The sequence below is a fragment of the Leucopleurus acutus genome, assembly GCF_964270905.1.
Source record: "Leucopleurus acutus genome assembly, chromosome: 4".
In the NCBI taxonomy this organism is placed as follows: Eukaryota; Metazoa; Chordata; class Mammalia; order Artiodactyla; family Delphinidae; genus Leucopleurus; species Leucopleurus acutus.
This window is the reverse complement of record NC_139146.1, coordinates 43,111,658-43,128,343: the sequence shown is the minus strand read 5'-3', so window position 1 is coordinate 43,128,343 and position 16,686 is coordinate 43,111,658. Positions and strand designations below refer to the sequence as shown.

General features: G+C 44.0%; 1 protein-coding gene across 1 annotated transcript in view; it reads right to left on the bottom strand.

Moving 5' to 3' along the window:
• Positions 1-6,554: 6,554 nt before the first annotated feature.
• The window catches only part of BST1 (bone marrow stromal cell antigen 1), a 29,707-nt gene continuing 19,575 nt past the window's right edge, over positions 6,555-16,686 (bottom strand). The window contains exon 9 of the mRNA XM_082838184.1: positions 6,555-8,037. Coding sequence (XP_082694310.1) covers positions 7,932-8,037 — 106 coding nt within the window. The 3' untranslated portion in view covers positions 6,555-7,931. The remainder of the gene's footprint in view (positions 8,038-16,686) is intronic.

The window sequence follows — 16,686 nt, the reverse complement described above, 5'->3', positions numbered from 1 at the left end:
CTCATTTGGCGGCCAGTCCCAGGGACTCCCTGGAGACCTGGGATGTGACCATCCTCTCGCACCCCATTTTCCTGCGACGTCTTAAGTAGGGGATCAGATCATTCGGTCAGGACCCTCACTTAGGGTGCTTGCTCTGGGAGCACTGTAGAAGTTAGGCTGGAGAGGAAACAGATCAGGAAATGTTTGAAATCAGCCTGTTAATGTGTAAAAAGCCTAGAACTTGCAGTTGAACGATTCTGCTCTCAGTTGTATTCCTGATATCAAACATAGCTTCATGTGTTCAAAAAACACGAGTATGTGTTTGAATGTATATAGAGAAAAATCTGCTACGTTGCATATAGGATGACAGAGGATATTTATTGCCTTCTTCCTTAATTTTTCTGTATTGTTTAAAGTTTTCCAAGTGATCAGATGTCATTAAAAATGTGAAGTTATTTTTATTTTTTAAAAAATAAAACACTTTCTTTTCCGCGGAGCTCAAAATGACAGCATCTAATTAAGTCACAGGCGGGTGTGCTGTGAATGACTGTGTAAATCCACTGGTAACCCAGGCAACCCAAAGGCAGTGGACACTGTGTTCTCCAAGCCTGGCCTGAGAGATGCCCTTGGCTGGGGCTTCCATGGGATTAGTCTGAGGAGCCAGCTGACCCTGAGACAAGCTGAAGTGGAAGTCAGTAGGGACCTTTCTCTTCCTTTCTAGGAATCCCAAGTTCTTATGCCACTTGTCATCCTCCCTTCTACTCCCCTCACCCACACTAGAATATATCATATATTTCACATGTTTTATTGAAGTATAGCATAAATACAGAAAAGTATGACATGTGATGCTTTTTTTTTTGCAGTACACGGGCCTCTCACTGTTGTGGCTTCTCCCGTTGCGGAGCACAGGCTCCGGACGTGCAGGCTCAGCAGCCATGGCTCACGGGCACAGCCTCTCCACAGCATGTGGGATCTTCCCGGACCGGGGCATGAACCCGTGTCCCTTGCATTGGCAGGCGGACTCTCAACGAATGTGCCACCAGGGAAGCCTGACATGTGATGCTTTTAATCTTCCCTTGTACCATCCCTGACCTCCTTCAACAAAACTTACATTAAAAGAAAATTAAAGAATCACCCACCCTATGTTTTCTTCTCTGAAACCCAGTTCATTCACATATCCATTCTCTCGTTAAAGCCACATGTGGAATGTCCACTTTATCCAGGCAAGGTCAGGCCAGGGAGGAAATGATGAGTAAGTCTTCAAAAACCCACGGTCCCAACGATGACAAGACAGTGAAGATGGACCACCTTAGGGGAATGCACAGGGGCTGAGGCAGCAAAGGAGCGAAGAACAGCCAAGGCTCTGGTGGTAGAGGTACCAGAGGACTCAGGAGGCTGTCGGGGAGGAAGAAATTTTCCTCTACCCTTCTAGGTGCTTCTGGCCTAAGAACTGAATTGACATGAGATGGATTAGCAGGAGAAATCAAAAAGGAGTTTAATAACGTATACATGGGAGAGACCCAGATAAACTGAGCAACTCACCAAAATGACTGAAGTCTTCACCTTAAATACTATCTTCAGCTGAAGATGAAAGAGGACATTGAGGGTAGTGGTTGGGGACTTCAAAGGGTAGAAATGCAATTCACATGAAGATAGTAAAGCAAATGTCTGGTAAATAAATGTTTGCTGGGTCATGCAGAGACAACGGGTCACAGAGTGGACCCACTGTCTTTTCTCTAAGCCCTGCTGAGTTTCCCCCTCCACACTGACCCCATATCTTTGCAGGTATCTCTGGTGATAGCTCTATTCTAGGGAACTGGCCCTCTTTCTTAATTCTTTTAGGCAGTTAGGGGGAATTTCAAAGTTTCTTCCTGAGTCTTTTGGGCCTTGGTTATTTTCAGCTCAAGATAATCCACATGCCAAAGAGATATTCTGGGGTGGAAAATTTTACTCCCTTACAAGGTGATGCTTAAGATGGGCCTTAAAATCTGACAAATGGATGGCAGAGCAGGAAGGGAAATCAGTGCAGAGAGACCATCGCATTCAAGACCCCAAGGAGTGAGAAAGCAGGACACATCTGGGTTATGGCAAGCTACTTGGTTTGACAGTGCCCAGCTGGGTACAGCCTCTCTAAGATGCTGACACCACTCACAATTCATAGCAGTAGCCACACCAATGAACATTCTACATCATGCCAGCTCTTCTTGGATTTCGTTCCTCTACCGTCTTTCTTCCCATGCCCTGTTTACTTAGCCCATTCTGAGCTTGACCTGGTTCCCAGCCCCATCCACTCCCTGTGTAGCCAGTGTCCTACCACACCGTGGTCCCCCGAGTGTCCTGGCTTGGAGGGAGGAATCCACTCTTCTACCAGGTACCTGAGTGTCTGCTCTATATGGAAGCTGGAAAGCATGACCAGTAGCTTCAGGGAGCAGGGCTAACTGGTGTCCACGTCCTGAGTAAGGGCAGGCTAGGCAGTCACAAAAGGTCCAACACATTAGGTCCGAGAATTGCTTTGGAGCAAATCTAGGATCAACAACAGAGAACAATCATTTATTCACAGGGATATTTATTGAGCTTTTTTTTTTTTTTTTTTATTGAGCATTTTTTTTATGTGCCATGCACTGGGCCAGGGGCTGAAGATACAATGAGGAGAGTTAATCCCATCCCTGCTGTGGCTGCTACTGGTACCCTCACCATGGCTGACCAGTTGTTAAAGCTAGTGGCCTTCCTGATTAGGACATTTAGTGTCTGCTCTGATTGGTCAGGCCTGTGCCACAGTGATGGTTATTTTTAATGCTACCTCTGGTCCCTGGCCTTGTTGTTAGTGGGCAGGTACAGATGTTAATCAATATTCATATTAACAAACGTACAATTACAAACCGAAATAAGGAAAAGAACTTTGAATCTGACCTAGAGTGGGAATGGTGGTCAGGGAAAGCTTCACGGAGGAAGAGACCCTTGAGCTGAGATCTAAATGATGAGCAGGAGATAACTGGCAGAGATGTAGTGGGTGGAGCAGAAGGTTAGAGCATTCTGAGCACACAGGGAGAGCCAGATGGCTTTGTGGATAGAGTTTGGTTGAACCCTCTAAGGTGAAGGGGTGGAGTGCAAGATGGATGAGCTATGAAGAGTTCTGAGCTGGCTTGGGCATCAGTGCTTGTTATGGTCTAAATGTTTGTGGTCCTCCCAAAACTCATCCCCAAAATGTTGAAATCCTAATGCCTGAAGTGATGGTTTGGGGAGGTGCTTAAGCCTTGAAGGTGGAGCCCTCATGAATGAGATGAGTGCCTTTACAAAGAGGCTCCAGAGAGATCCCTAGTTCGTTCTTCCATGTAAGGACACAGCAAGAATGTTCTGGCTTACGTATCAAGAGGAGGGTCCTCACCAGAACATGACATTGCTGGTAACTTGATCTTGGACTTCTCAGCCTCCAGAACTGTGAGAAATACATTTCTACTGTTTTTAAGCTACCCAGTCTGTAGTATTTTATTATAGCAGCAGCCGAAGTGGACTAAGACAGTATCCTTTTTTTGGGGGGGGGGGGGCGGGGGCAGCAGGGGAGTTGTTGAGATTCATACAAGAAGAGATGGTGGCTCAGACCTCAGCAGCGGAAGTGTAAAGTGATGGACACTCAGCACTTCTGTCCACCACTGCAAGTTAGAAAGAAAGTATACCACAAGGGGACCAGAAACCACAGGAAATTGGCAAGCCCAGACACGCACACTGGCAACCACTGCCATTTCACATAGGGATGCTCCTCTTCATCAGTGAAAAACCTCATAAGCTCCCAAAATGTGGAGACATGGCTGAGCAGGTCATCTCTAACCTTCACCTTGAGCTGGAGAGGGCTTCAGTTAGAGTCAGAAGCTTATCAGTTGCAAACAACAGAATCCACTCCAGCCAGTGTAAGCAGAAAGCACTCATAGAATCTCCAGGAGAGTCAGGGAATGAAACTTCCAGACTATGAAACCTGAAACCACACCCAAATTAACAACGTCCATCCACCCAGCAGAGATTCTGAGCCCAGTGACCGCTGGGCACGGTCGCCTCAGCCTACACCAGTCAAGGCACCAATAACACCCCACTCTTCATGCCTTTCCCCTCTGATCAGGCCAAATCCTGGATGCAACTCCATGTTCACCTCTCTCTCCCCTGAAGGGAAGTCTCCTGCATGAGCACCTGACCAGCGAAGTACAGGTCACATGTCTGCACCCTAGCTTCAAAGAAGACTGGGAAAGCATGCTGCTAGCTTCCTTCTTGAGGAAGCGGGACTTAGAAGATAAAAAATTCCCCAGGTATATGAAATACGCTGAAGAGGAGCCAACAGGGGTGTTTTCAGCTCCCATTAAGCGCTGAAAGCCTGTGATCAAGATTGGGCACAGTCAGAGCCTCCATCACCTATTTCTTATATATATAACAGGGCCACCTTAGACAGAATAAGGCTCCCTTTGCTTTGGAATGCTTTACTTCCACTCAGGACCAGCTACATAATTCACAGGTCCCAGTGAAAAACGAAAATGCTGTGCTCCTTGTTCAAAAATTAAAAATTTAAAGACAGAGACAGAAGAACATTAAACCAAGCATGGGCCCCTCTGAGCATGGGTCCCTGTGTAACTGCACAGATCACAACCCTTGAAGCTGGCTCTACCTCCTTTTTCTTCTGGTTGGCCAGTAGGATTTATGTCGTTTGGACACTTGCCTAATCTACTGTTGCTAGACATGGTGGGAAGAGGCGGTAACTCAAGTGATATCCTCAATAATAAGATACATGGTGTCTGGATCCCTCTGGAAACCTATTAGAGCTCATTGGGTAGGGGGAGAGGTATCATAAAATTCTGGAACCTACACAAAGAAGAAGAAATGATGAATTCCAAGGCTGAATTGAGAACAAAAGTTGCTTTGGCAAGCTTGTTCATCCTGCATCTCTTTATAATGCTCTACTTCTTGTCATGGCACATGGGTTGTTATGGCGAGTGAACTGGGACAGCATTGTGAAACGTTACAGAGAAGGTTTTCTTTTCTTTCTCTTTCTTTCTTTCTTTCTTTCCTTCTTTCTTCTAGAAACCTTGGTCAAATGTATTCTCTGAAGCTAAGGTAAGACATCCATAACCTGGTATTTCATGACAAAGGATACATGTGTTCAGCATTTATATAAAAAGAAAAAAAAAATCCCAAGTTTCAACCATCCATACCAGGCTTCTCCAAAACCCATGGGCCTCAGCTACAAAAAAAAAAAATCTTGACACTGGTAATACCTCCTGCTCATCTGCACACCTGGAAGGATTCTAGCTCTAAGTCTAATGCCCACCTACAATGCTCAGGCGGTCTGAATATGGATCTGACAATGTCAGCTCTGGGAAGGTGAGGTAGAAGGCATGTTACCCTGACAAGTGTCCTTAAATGTGCTGAGGTGAGGAGGAGAGATGCAGGTGTAGAAAAGATGGGAGTTCAGTTTGGGACAAGAGAGACTGGTGTCAAAAGCAAAAGAAAAGCAAAGACATAAATGGTAGGTGGAATGTGGGGTTGGAGATCTAAGAAGACTGAGGAAATAGAAAGAGGAAGGGGGAAGTGAGTTCAGAGGGTTCTGGAGCAGAATCCAAGTGTTGTTAACATTCCTGGGGCCTTATTTAGTGCAGCAGATGGAGAAAAGCACCTCAATGATGGAGTCAGTCCACCTGGTTGTAACACTTCTCCTCCATTACTAACTGGGTGACCTTGCAGAAGTGATTTAACCTTGTCAAGCCTCAGTTTTCTCATCTGCAAAATGAGGATAGTAATGAGAATTAAAAGAATGATTAAAAATTGAAACAGTGACCGGTTCATGGTAAGAACTCAATAAATACTAGGCATGGTGATGATGATGGTGATAATGATGGTGGTGATGATGACTGTTAAGATGATGGAGATGATGAAGGTGACTGATGGTGATGGTCAAGGGACCTGCCCTCTCCCGAACCCTGGAATGAGCACCATGGTGTGGGGCGGCTGAGTGTGTAGACCCCACAAGAGAGGGGTAGTGATGGGAGATAAGAAGGAACCAAGAGAGAAAGAGATTGGAGGCACAGGGAGCTAGTTGGGAGACCTGTGCAATCATTCCCAGTGAGATTCCCTGCCCAGCGCAGTGTCTGAAGTGATCTCTAAATACGCACGAGATTGAATTGTAAATGTGTGTTATATAAAACAATCAAGCTGTGAGGATTCCCAGCTTTACAGTGAACACCTGGGCAAGTGGTTACATAAAATGGAGTAGAGGCTCTGTCAGGAGGAAGGAAGAGCTCTGCAGTCAGGGCAGCAGGTTTGAGGAATGGCTCTGCCCGCAATGGGCAATTCTTTTTCTCTCCAGAGGTTTACAGGAAACGACAGAACGTGAGAGCTCTCACTCCCAGTTGCTGGCCGCTGGGGCACCAGAATCTGCGAGTTCTCACATCTAAACCTCCCATGCTCACTTTAGGTGAAAAAGGGAGTAAGAACAGGAAGTGTCTGTGAGGAGTTTTGGTTTTCTTTTCCTCTTCTGGAAATGTTTTGTGTTGTGTCAAATTACCACACGTAGATGATGTATGTGTTTATTTCTCTTTTTCTGATTAGAAAAGTAATGCATGTTCATTAGAGAAAATTTGGAAAACACAAAAAGTCAAAAGTCAAGAATAGGGATCACTAATAAGAACATTCTCCAGAGATCACTGCTCCGCTTTTGGGCTTATTTCTTTTCCTTTCATTCATTTACAATATGCGTATAATACAAACATACATCCACAATGTTACATTTGTATTATAATTTTAGACAATTAGATCATATAAACAGTTTTATGTCCTATGTCTTAACACCGATCGCTGGCATTTTTCTATGTCACGAAATGTTCTTTGAAAAATTTTAATTTACAAATAGTGAAATGACTTTATGGCATACAATTCTGAGTGTTGGCAAATATAGATTCCTGTCGCCACCACCACAGCCAGTGATCCAGAACAGTCTTGTCACTCCCCTCAAATTCCCTCAGGATGCTCCTTTTCAGTTAGCCCCTCCCCCTAGTCTTAACCCTGAAACCAAAAAGTTCTCCATTCCTATAGTTTCACCTTTTCCAGAATGTCCTGTAAACAGAATTATACGGTATGTAGCCTTCTGGTTTGGCTTCTTTCACTTGGCATGCTGCAGCTGAGCCTCGCCCACACTGCTGCATTTATCCATAGTTAGTTACTTTTTATTGCTGAGCAGTATTCCACTGTATAGATATACCAAGGTTAGTTTATCCATTCACCAGATGAAGGACATTTGGGCTGGTAAACATAACTTTTCCTATTTGAATAATATTCCATCCTACAGATATACCAAAACATATGCAAAGAGTTCCCTATTAGTAGAATGTTTAGTTCCCCCTCATTATAAATAACCCTCAAATGGATGTCATTATACATAACTCTTTGCCTACCAAACATGTATGAATACACTTATATAGTATACATATATTTGAAGCTATCAACAAACATGCAGTGTGCCCTGCTGGTTGTATAAGAAAATATAAATATATATACATACAATTCTACCAAAATTTTCTTAAAATGTTTGCTTATATAACAAACAGTCTGAGCCTCAATATGTTGTATCATTATGAAAATAAGAAAATAATAACTAGCTTTAATTCTAATGCAGTAGTTCTTTTTCTCTGTGCTGTACAATCGGTTCTCACTAGTTATCTATTTTATACATAGTAGTGTATATATGTCAATCAAATTGTTAATGCAGTAGTTTTAACCGGTTAAATAGAACTAGCTTAATTTCTGAAATCCTGACCGTGTATATCATTCAAAACCCATTTCAGGACATTGTTTTCCCAGCAGGAAGCTTCTTTAGACAATGGAGTCACCTGGCGTACACAGAACAAGAAGGATGACTGGGCAAGGGCAGGTTTCAGTACTGCAGGCTGCTCAGCGCAACATAGCTGAGTTTCTAGTTATTACATCTGAGCAACTGAAGCCAAAGCCACTAAGAGAGGAAAGACAAAGCTGGCACTTCGTTCTGCATAAAGGGACAGGGCTTCTCTTTGAGTAGAGGTTGCTGCCCTGCAAATTAAAAAGGAAATGGAAAACATGTCAGTATTGGTGGATGACACCTACTTTCAAAAACATATGCACACTGCAGAAAATTTAAATAGTACATGGGACTTCCCTGGCAGCGCAGTGGTTAAGAATCTGCCTGCCAGTGCAGGGAACACCGGTTTGATCTCTGGTCCTGGAAGATCCCACATGCTGCGGAGCAACTAAGCCCGTGCACCACAACTACTGAGCCTGTGCTCTAGAGCCCGCGAGCCACAACTACTGAGCCCGCATGCCACAACTACTGAAGCCCACGCGCCTAGAGCCCATGCTCTGCAACAAGAGAAGCCACTGCAGTGAGAAGCCCGCGCACTGCAACAAAGAGTGACCCCGGCTCGCCACAGCTAGAGAAAAGCCCACGCGCAGCAATGAAGACCCAATGCAGCCAAAAATAAATAAATAAATAGATAAATAAAATACCTAGTACAGAAAGTTACAAAGTGAAAAGTAAAGGCTCCTTAGCTTCCCTATTCCCACTTTCCATAGAGAATCATCCTTGATAGCTTTGATTTGTCCTTCCAGGAATGCGATACACACTCCCCTCACACACACACGTGTGTGCACACACACTCCCACGCACACACACACACACACACACACACAGACTCACATACCCTTTTATCTAAGTACAAGGGGAATCTACAACTTGTTTTTTCACCCAACAGCACATCTTGCACATACTTCCATATCGGTACACGTGGAGTTTATTCATTCTTCCTCATGGGTGAATTCTGATTGTATGGATGTACCATAAAGTTCCCCAACTTCCCTATTGATGGACATTACATCATCACAGTTTAACTGGTGAGGAAAAACCAGTCATGACATAAAGACACTGAGAGAGGATCTGGCCAAAATAGGGACTCTGGTCATAGCAAATAGGGTCTGACCACCAGATTTTTAAAAACAGAAATTACTGAATTCTTTGAAAACAATTAAAAAACAAACTTTTAAAATTATGAAACAATCTGAGGTTTTTATTCCCTGGATCCTGACTAGTGGCTGGGGTCCTTGAAAGCTGCTTACTCCATATGAGTGCTATTCGCCCCTTTTTTGCTAAAGGAATCTCGAGCAGCCCACAAATTTGTACTAGGGCTCCTCCTGCTGGATATTTTCTATAATTGCACTTCTAATTCAGTTAATGTTCCAGACAGTTCATTCAAAATTGATTAGTGTTTTTGCTGTTAAATAATTAACCAATTAAGACAAAGACAAATTTACTTTTACTTTTTAAGAAAATAAAATAATACAGAACTAAACAGTAATAATGAGTCTCCCTTCGTCTTTTTCCAGTTCTCACTCCCTTCCCTAGCCATTGGGAGTTTATCTTAGATCTATTTCTATCATTTACATCTATTATCATGCACAAACAGAATATAATTTTGTTTTCTTTCACTTTAGATGCATGGGTCCACTTGTCACATTTTAGCTTAAGCTTTTCATGTCACTGTGAGGCTTTGCTTGAGGGTGGTGTTTATGAAGAGAAAAAGCACATTATTTGCAGTTACTTTGGTTTTAAAAATTAATTCTAACTATTAAATTTATAAATTCAAAAGCTTGACTTTCCCATACACTTTTCTAGTTAATTTATGAATAGTATTCTTCTAATTTAAAAGCCTAGTCAACTCTGATAATAACTTTTAAGGGGGCTTCACAATTATTCCAATTTCCTGAATATTTTAAACTCAAGTTATTTTAGGTTAAATTATTTTAAACTTACATTTTAGCACATTACATTTTCTTTATAAAATATTTTAAATGACTTTAAGTGAGCAAAACCTTCTCGAATACTTAATTCTAGTAAATCTAATAAATGTATAAAATTTAATCTTAATTCTCTTAAACATTCCAGTACTGATTAAAAACTTAGTAAAATTCTCTTATAACTTTCAACTAAAAATCCTAAGTCTGAAATAAGTTTTTTTGTTTTTTTTAAATCAGTTATTTAATAGTTACACTTATATTGGAATCACAGGGCTATTCCAAGAGCTATTCTTAAATGATAAACTCTCTAAAATGTTGTAAATAAATTAAAATGATGTAAATAAATTAAATATCAAAAAATACAGATTGTTCCTAAACTTACCTGTACCTTAGGTACAGATTGTACCTAAACTTGCGATTTGGATCCTAAACTTTTGCAGGTTCAAAGTCTTTTACCCCATTATTCCTAAGCAAGTGAAATTTGCCATCCCACTTCTGTGGCCTAGGGCCAGGGCACAGCAGGGGAACACATTTTGGAGAGAGAATTCAGGGCAAGATGGGAAATCTGATGTTTTCCCTTGACCCTGACTGACACAGCGAACCCTATGTCAGTAACATGAGTACGTCTGTTTTCTCATATCCTCACCAATCCTGTAGATTATCCATCTACTGAATTTTTGGCCAATATTATAACGTATAAGCATATAAAGTTGTTTTCTACATGTTTTTCACTTTAATTGTTTGTGAGAATTTTTCCATATTGCTGCATGATTATCATGATTACGGTTGTTTCACCTTCACCCCCAGCTTTATGGAGATATAACTGACATAAACCACCTACGATTGTTTTTAATGGCTACATTCTATTCCATGTAGTAAGTATAACCCTTTGATGTAACCATTCTCGTACCCTTGAATATTTAGCTCCAGCTCTCAATGTTTGCACTTCTGATACTGCATTATAAAGAATTGTTTGTGAACATCTGTGAGCATGTAGATTGAATCTATATTTTGAATCATGTCTTTAGAATAGGGTACCTAAAGTCTGACTTAGGTCAAAGATTATGAATATTTTTATAATTCTTGATATATATTATCAAGTTGTTCTCCCAAAGCATTTTAGCAACTTACAATGCCATCAAGCATTGAATAACATCTTTAAAATATTTTTCTGCTGGGCTTCCCTGGTGGTGCAGTGGTTGAGAGTCCGCCTGCCGATGCAGGGGACGTGGGTTCGTGCCCCGGTCCGGGAAGATCCCACGTGCCGCGGAGCGGCTGGGCCCGTGAGCCATGGCCGCTGAGCCTGCGCATCCGGAGCCTGGGCTCCGCAACAGAAGAGGCCACAACAGTGAGAGGCCCGCGTACCGCAAAAAATATATATATATATATTTTTTTTCTGCTATTTTTTGTCACGGTATGTTAAAGAAGTTGAGGTGGAAATTGTCCCTTATTGAATGTGTAGTTCATTATTATTAGATCAATAAAATAATGTTTCATATTTGCCACTGATGGTTCCTCTTCTGTAAATTATCTACCAGTATTCTTTGCTAAATCATTTTTAAAGGAGATTAGTAAAATTCCTTCCAAAGTAATGAAAGTGGAGAAAACCTCAGCAAAGCGTGAAAGAGGGTTTTATTCTTGACGTTCAATGGACTTGGGAAAGAACTGTCATAGATAAATCTGTTCAACAGTCACTGAAAGAATGCCCAAAGAAGGAAAGAACAGGTCAGGAACTATAAACCTCTTACTTCTCTGCTGTGGTGTGAACCCCAGAAACATCTGGAGGCAGTGTGGTTCAGTGGGAAGAGCAAGGACTTTACACACCGACAGACCTGGGTGCCACTTCTGCCTCTAGCCAGTCCTGAGTGACTTTAAGGGGTCACTTAACCTCTCTGAACCTCAGCATCACTAATGGTGATCAAACTTCCCACCTTCCAAGAATATGGTTGGATGTAATGAGATGATGACTCCAAAGACCAGGTTGACAGGCTGACATGGGCAAAGTGCTCAGAAAGACCTGAAGACTGGTGAGGAGAGCTGCCCTCATTCACCGTACAGAGCCTGCAGCAGGGGAGGGAAAAGCAGGCACCAGTGCCAGGGTGGCCCCACTTGCCTATTTTGGGAATGGCAGTGTAGGGTGCAACAGGTTTTACAGGAAGGAACTTTACACCATCTGTATCTGCATAAAGTTTAAAGTCTGTTTAAGGAGACAGAGTAAAACCAGAAAGACCTAAGTTACACAGTAACAATAAGGACACTTACCTCTCCAGACCTTATGAGGCCCCCTGCTCACTGTAGAGTCTCTTCTATTAAATCCCCCCAACAACTTTATTCCCCTTTTTTCCACCTACATGAGCCACAGCTGGATTCTGTTTCTTACAGTCAAAATCTGTTACTTCTACACATGCTGCCCCTGGTCACTTCTTTTTTTTTTTTTTTTTTGGCAGTACGCGGGCCTCTCACTGTTGTGGTCTCTCCTGTTGCTGAGCCCAGGCGCCGGACGCGCAGGCTCAGCAGCCATGGCTCACGGGCCTAGCCGCGGCATGTGGGATCTTCCCGGACCAGGGCACGAACCCGTGTCCCCTGCATCGGCAGGCGGACTCTCAACTACTGCGCCACCAGGGAAGCCCCCCTGGTCACTTCTTACAGGACAAACTCTCACAGGACCCGTGTCATTCCCTTCAGCTGCCCAGCCCCTTTCAACATCCTTTGTCTCAAATCTATGCCTCCCCAGGGTAGAAAAATCAATCATTTGTTCACTCATTCATTCATTCCTCAGTGCCTACCAGGCTGCAGGCTCCCTCCTAGGTTCTTGAGTCACATTCATCAGCGAACAGAACAAGGAAAAGCCCCTGTCCTCCTGGAGTTGATGTTCTAACAGATGGGAAACAGGTAATAAAAAACAAACTTAACAAGCAAATAAGTCAGAAGATGATAAACAAATACTATAGAAAAGAAAAGTAGAGCAACATGAGGGGGTTTGCAGAGCCAGAGCTGACGGTGCAGGCTGCAGCTTTAAACACAGAGGTCAAGGTTGCCTCAGGGAGCTGAGATGTGAGCAAACACAGTAAGTGAGTGAGTTGGCCACATGGGGAAGGACTTCCGGGCAGAGAAAACAGCGACCAAGACCCTGTAGCGGGAATGTGCTGTCAAGTCCCAGGAGGTCACTGTGGCTGAGGCCCAGTGAGGGAAGGGGAGGAAGAAAAAAGTTGGAGACAAGTGGGGCTGGGGGTCCTGGGAAGGCTGTTTGGCATTAACTCTGAGTGATGTGGGACTGACTGCAGGGCTGTGAGCAGATGAGTGACATGACTGAATTTTTAAAGGACTATTCCTTATACTATGTGCATGTTTGAAATTTCCCTAATAAACAATAAAAATAAAAGGCTAACTTCTTAGTAGCTGGGTTTCAAAGAGGCCCAGTGGCTCAGACCAGGCTGGTCACAGTAGATGATGGGATTTTCCATTAATTTTGTAAGTTGAATCAACAGGATTTTTTGCTGAAGGGTGAAAGAAGGGAAGGCATCAAGAATGGCGCTAAGATTTTAGGAACAGGCGCTTGGAGATTTTTGGAAAGGTGGGTCGTTACCATCAATTGAGACAGGGATGTATGGGTAGACCAACTGAGGGGTGTATTAGTTTCCTGTTGCTGCTGTAATAAACTCAGTGGCTCAAAACACCACAGTTTTATTTATTCTCTTACAGTTCTGGAGGTCAAGAGTCTGAAACCAGTTTCCAGGGTTAGTCGAGGTGTCCGTGGGGCTGCTTCCTTTTGGAAAATCTCCTGAGGGGAGACTCTGTGTCCTTGACCTTTATCTACCTTTAAAGTATATCATTCTAATCTCTGCTTCCATCACCACACTGCCTTCCCCTCCTCTTGAACCAAATCTCCCTCTGCCTTGTTCTTATGAGGACACTTACATTACATGCAGAGCCCACCAGGATAGTCCAGAATAATCTCCCCACCTCAAGATCGTTAACTTCATCATATCTGCAAAGCCCCTTGTAATATAAAGTAAAATCCACTCATTCCAGGAATTAGGACCTGCCTATCTTTGGATGCCATGATTCAGCCTACCACCCTGGGTCAATTCAGTCCGGTTTGGGATGTGTTGCATCTGAAATATCTATTAGACATCAGAGTAAACTGCTGAATATACAAGTGTGGCGCTCAGTACAGGGCCTGGACTATAGAAATACTCATTTTGGAGTCACCAGCATACAGATGAGATTTAAAGCCGTGAGACTGGATTGAAAGCAGAGATTCAATTTCCCAACCTCCCTGGAGTTAGAGCACAAACACGTGCCCAAAACTCTGCCAACCAGATGTACCCACATCTGGGTATAGCTGTGGGCAGAGTAGACTGAAACAGCAGATGCCACCGAGGGTTCATCGTCGCCGGGGGTGCCCTGGCACCAGCTCTCCGAGGCAGCCGTGGCAGACATTCTAGAGGGAGCATCCAGGCACGAGCATCATAGGAACTCCCTGCGGTGTCTGTGCCCAACAGGCTGCAGGGGGATCTCCCCTAGGGCAGTTCTGGGTGGGACTTTGGCATAGCCTCCAGCCCTGCTCCTCTGGCTCTCCCAGAAGACTCTGAGTGATCCAATATCCTTCAACACATCCCATTTCTGCTGAGCTACCTGGATCTGGTGTACGATGCTTTGCGATTATGAGTTTCGACCAATGTGCTCCTTACTTGAACTTTAGGAACCTGAAGCCTGCGCCTGGGTCCAGGCTCTGGGGAGTCTTTCTAGTATCCTGTCTAGAAGGGAGGTTGGGCGCCGTCTTCACAACAAACCCATGTGGCAGTTCCCATTATTTCAGTTTTGTAGATGAGAAAAATGTCAAATTCAGGTCATCTGACTCCAACTGCATTGCTCTCACCATGGCCAGAGGGTCAGTGTCCACAGGACTGTGGGCAGGAAAGCACAGGTTGTCTTCAGGGAAGTGGATCCAAGCCTGCAGTGAAAGTTTCCAGTGGGGAGCAGTGGGTGGTGTGTTTAGAAGGAGGTTCTTATAACCAGGAAGCCCAGGCCAGAAGTTTAGACTTGGTAGCAGGGAACGTTGAAGGTTTCTGAGCAGAAGGGACAGGAGACTGGATTTCATTCTCAGGTGAGGAAAGTGAAGACCCAGGTACACAGACTGTTCTTTACTTCCTGTGAGAGGACTCCAAAACATACGTGCCTAATTCACAGACAGTGAACAGCAGAGAGTGGGAGAGGACTTAACCTCGCCAGCCACCCTGGGACACATGCTGGTGTTGGTGGATCTCTTATCCCAACTTCTAGTCAAAAGAGCCTAACAGTCGCGAGGGTGAATTCTGGAAATCTCATAGACTCGCTTCAGACCCACTCACTGGCTGGGTAGTCTTTTCTTGGGCAAATCCTTCATTATCTTCCCTAAGCCAGAGTTTCTACATCCCTGAAATGAGGGTAACAGAACCTATCCGTATCGGTTCAGATATAGGTTTGGTTGCTGTTGAAAGGACCCCAAATCCCAGGGGCTTAGACAAGACAGATGTTTGTCTCTCTCTCTGTAACTGTGCAGGCTGATACTATGTTTCCATGGTAGGGGGCACCCAGCCTCCGTCTATGGCATGCTCTGCCATGCCCAGCGAAGGTGGCTCGTCACCACACCTTCTGGGTCCATACACCAGCCAACAAAGGGGGAGGGAATGAATGTTCTTTCCTTTCAAGTCACCCACATCACTCAGCCACAGAGGAAAGAGAAGCCGGGAAGTACAATTGTTATTCTTGGCAACCATGAGGCCAACTAACATTCAAGGGTTCTATTACTAAATGAAGATGGGAAGAAGAGCTATATGGGGATGATGAGCAGTCTCTCTGCCTGTCTGTTTGTCTGTCTGTCTTTCTCTCCCCGCTCTGTGTCTATCTAATGGACTAGTTAGAAGGATGAACAGAATGTTCTATGCAATGCACACAGCACAGCCCCTGGCATACAGTTGATGTCCAGCCCAGATTAGTTCTCTTCTCCTTCTAGATGGAAAAATGGACCCTACAGACATTTATGAAGCACCTACTCTGTGCAATTGTGATGAGACACGCAAAGAGGAAGTTCATGCAATCTCTAAGTCGAGTGCTGGAGACAGATGGTGAGGAATGAATTACAACATGACTGGAGAGAGGGAAGTGCTGCAGTTGGGTTGTGCACAAAGTCAATGGAGCACAGAGAAGGGAGTTCTTACATCCACCTACAGAATTAGGAAAGCCTTACAGCCAAAGGGACATTTGGAGTTGGGTCCTTAAAGGTACATACAATTTTAGCAGATAGGAAAGGAAGGGAAGAGAACTCAGGTGTTGGCATATGAAATCTTCCTGCCAACACAAATCAAAACAACAATACAGGGCTTCCCTGGTGCCGCAGTGGTTGAGAGTCCGCCTGCTGATGCAGGGGATGCGGGTTCGTGACCCAGTCCGGGAAGATCCCACATGCCACGGAGCGGCTGGGCCCGTGAGCCATGGCCGCTGAGCCTGCGCGTCCGGAGCCTGTGCTCTGCAACAGGAGAGGTCACAACAGTGAGAGGCCCGCGTACAGCAAAAAAAAAAAAAAAACCCAAAAGAACAACAATAAAGCATCATGTTTTATCCAGAAGACTGACTAAAATTAGGTATAGATACAGGTACAAGTACAGATAATACCCAGGGTTAGTGAAGAAGGGGAGAAAGGGGCACCTGCCACGTACTGTTGGTGGGAGCGCACACTGGGGCAGCTTTGTTGAAACATATCAAAATTCAAACTAAAAATACATCCTTTGACCCAGCAACTCCCTTTCTGGTAATCTTTCCTACGCAGACACTTGAACAAGAGCTCAAGGCATGCAGTCAAGGATTATATTTCAGCATTGTTTATAATAATAAACAACTACAACCACAACCTACAATGAAGTCAGCCTA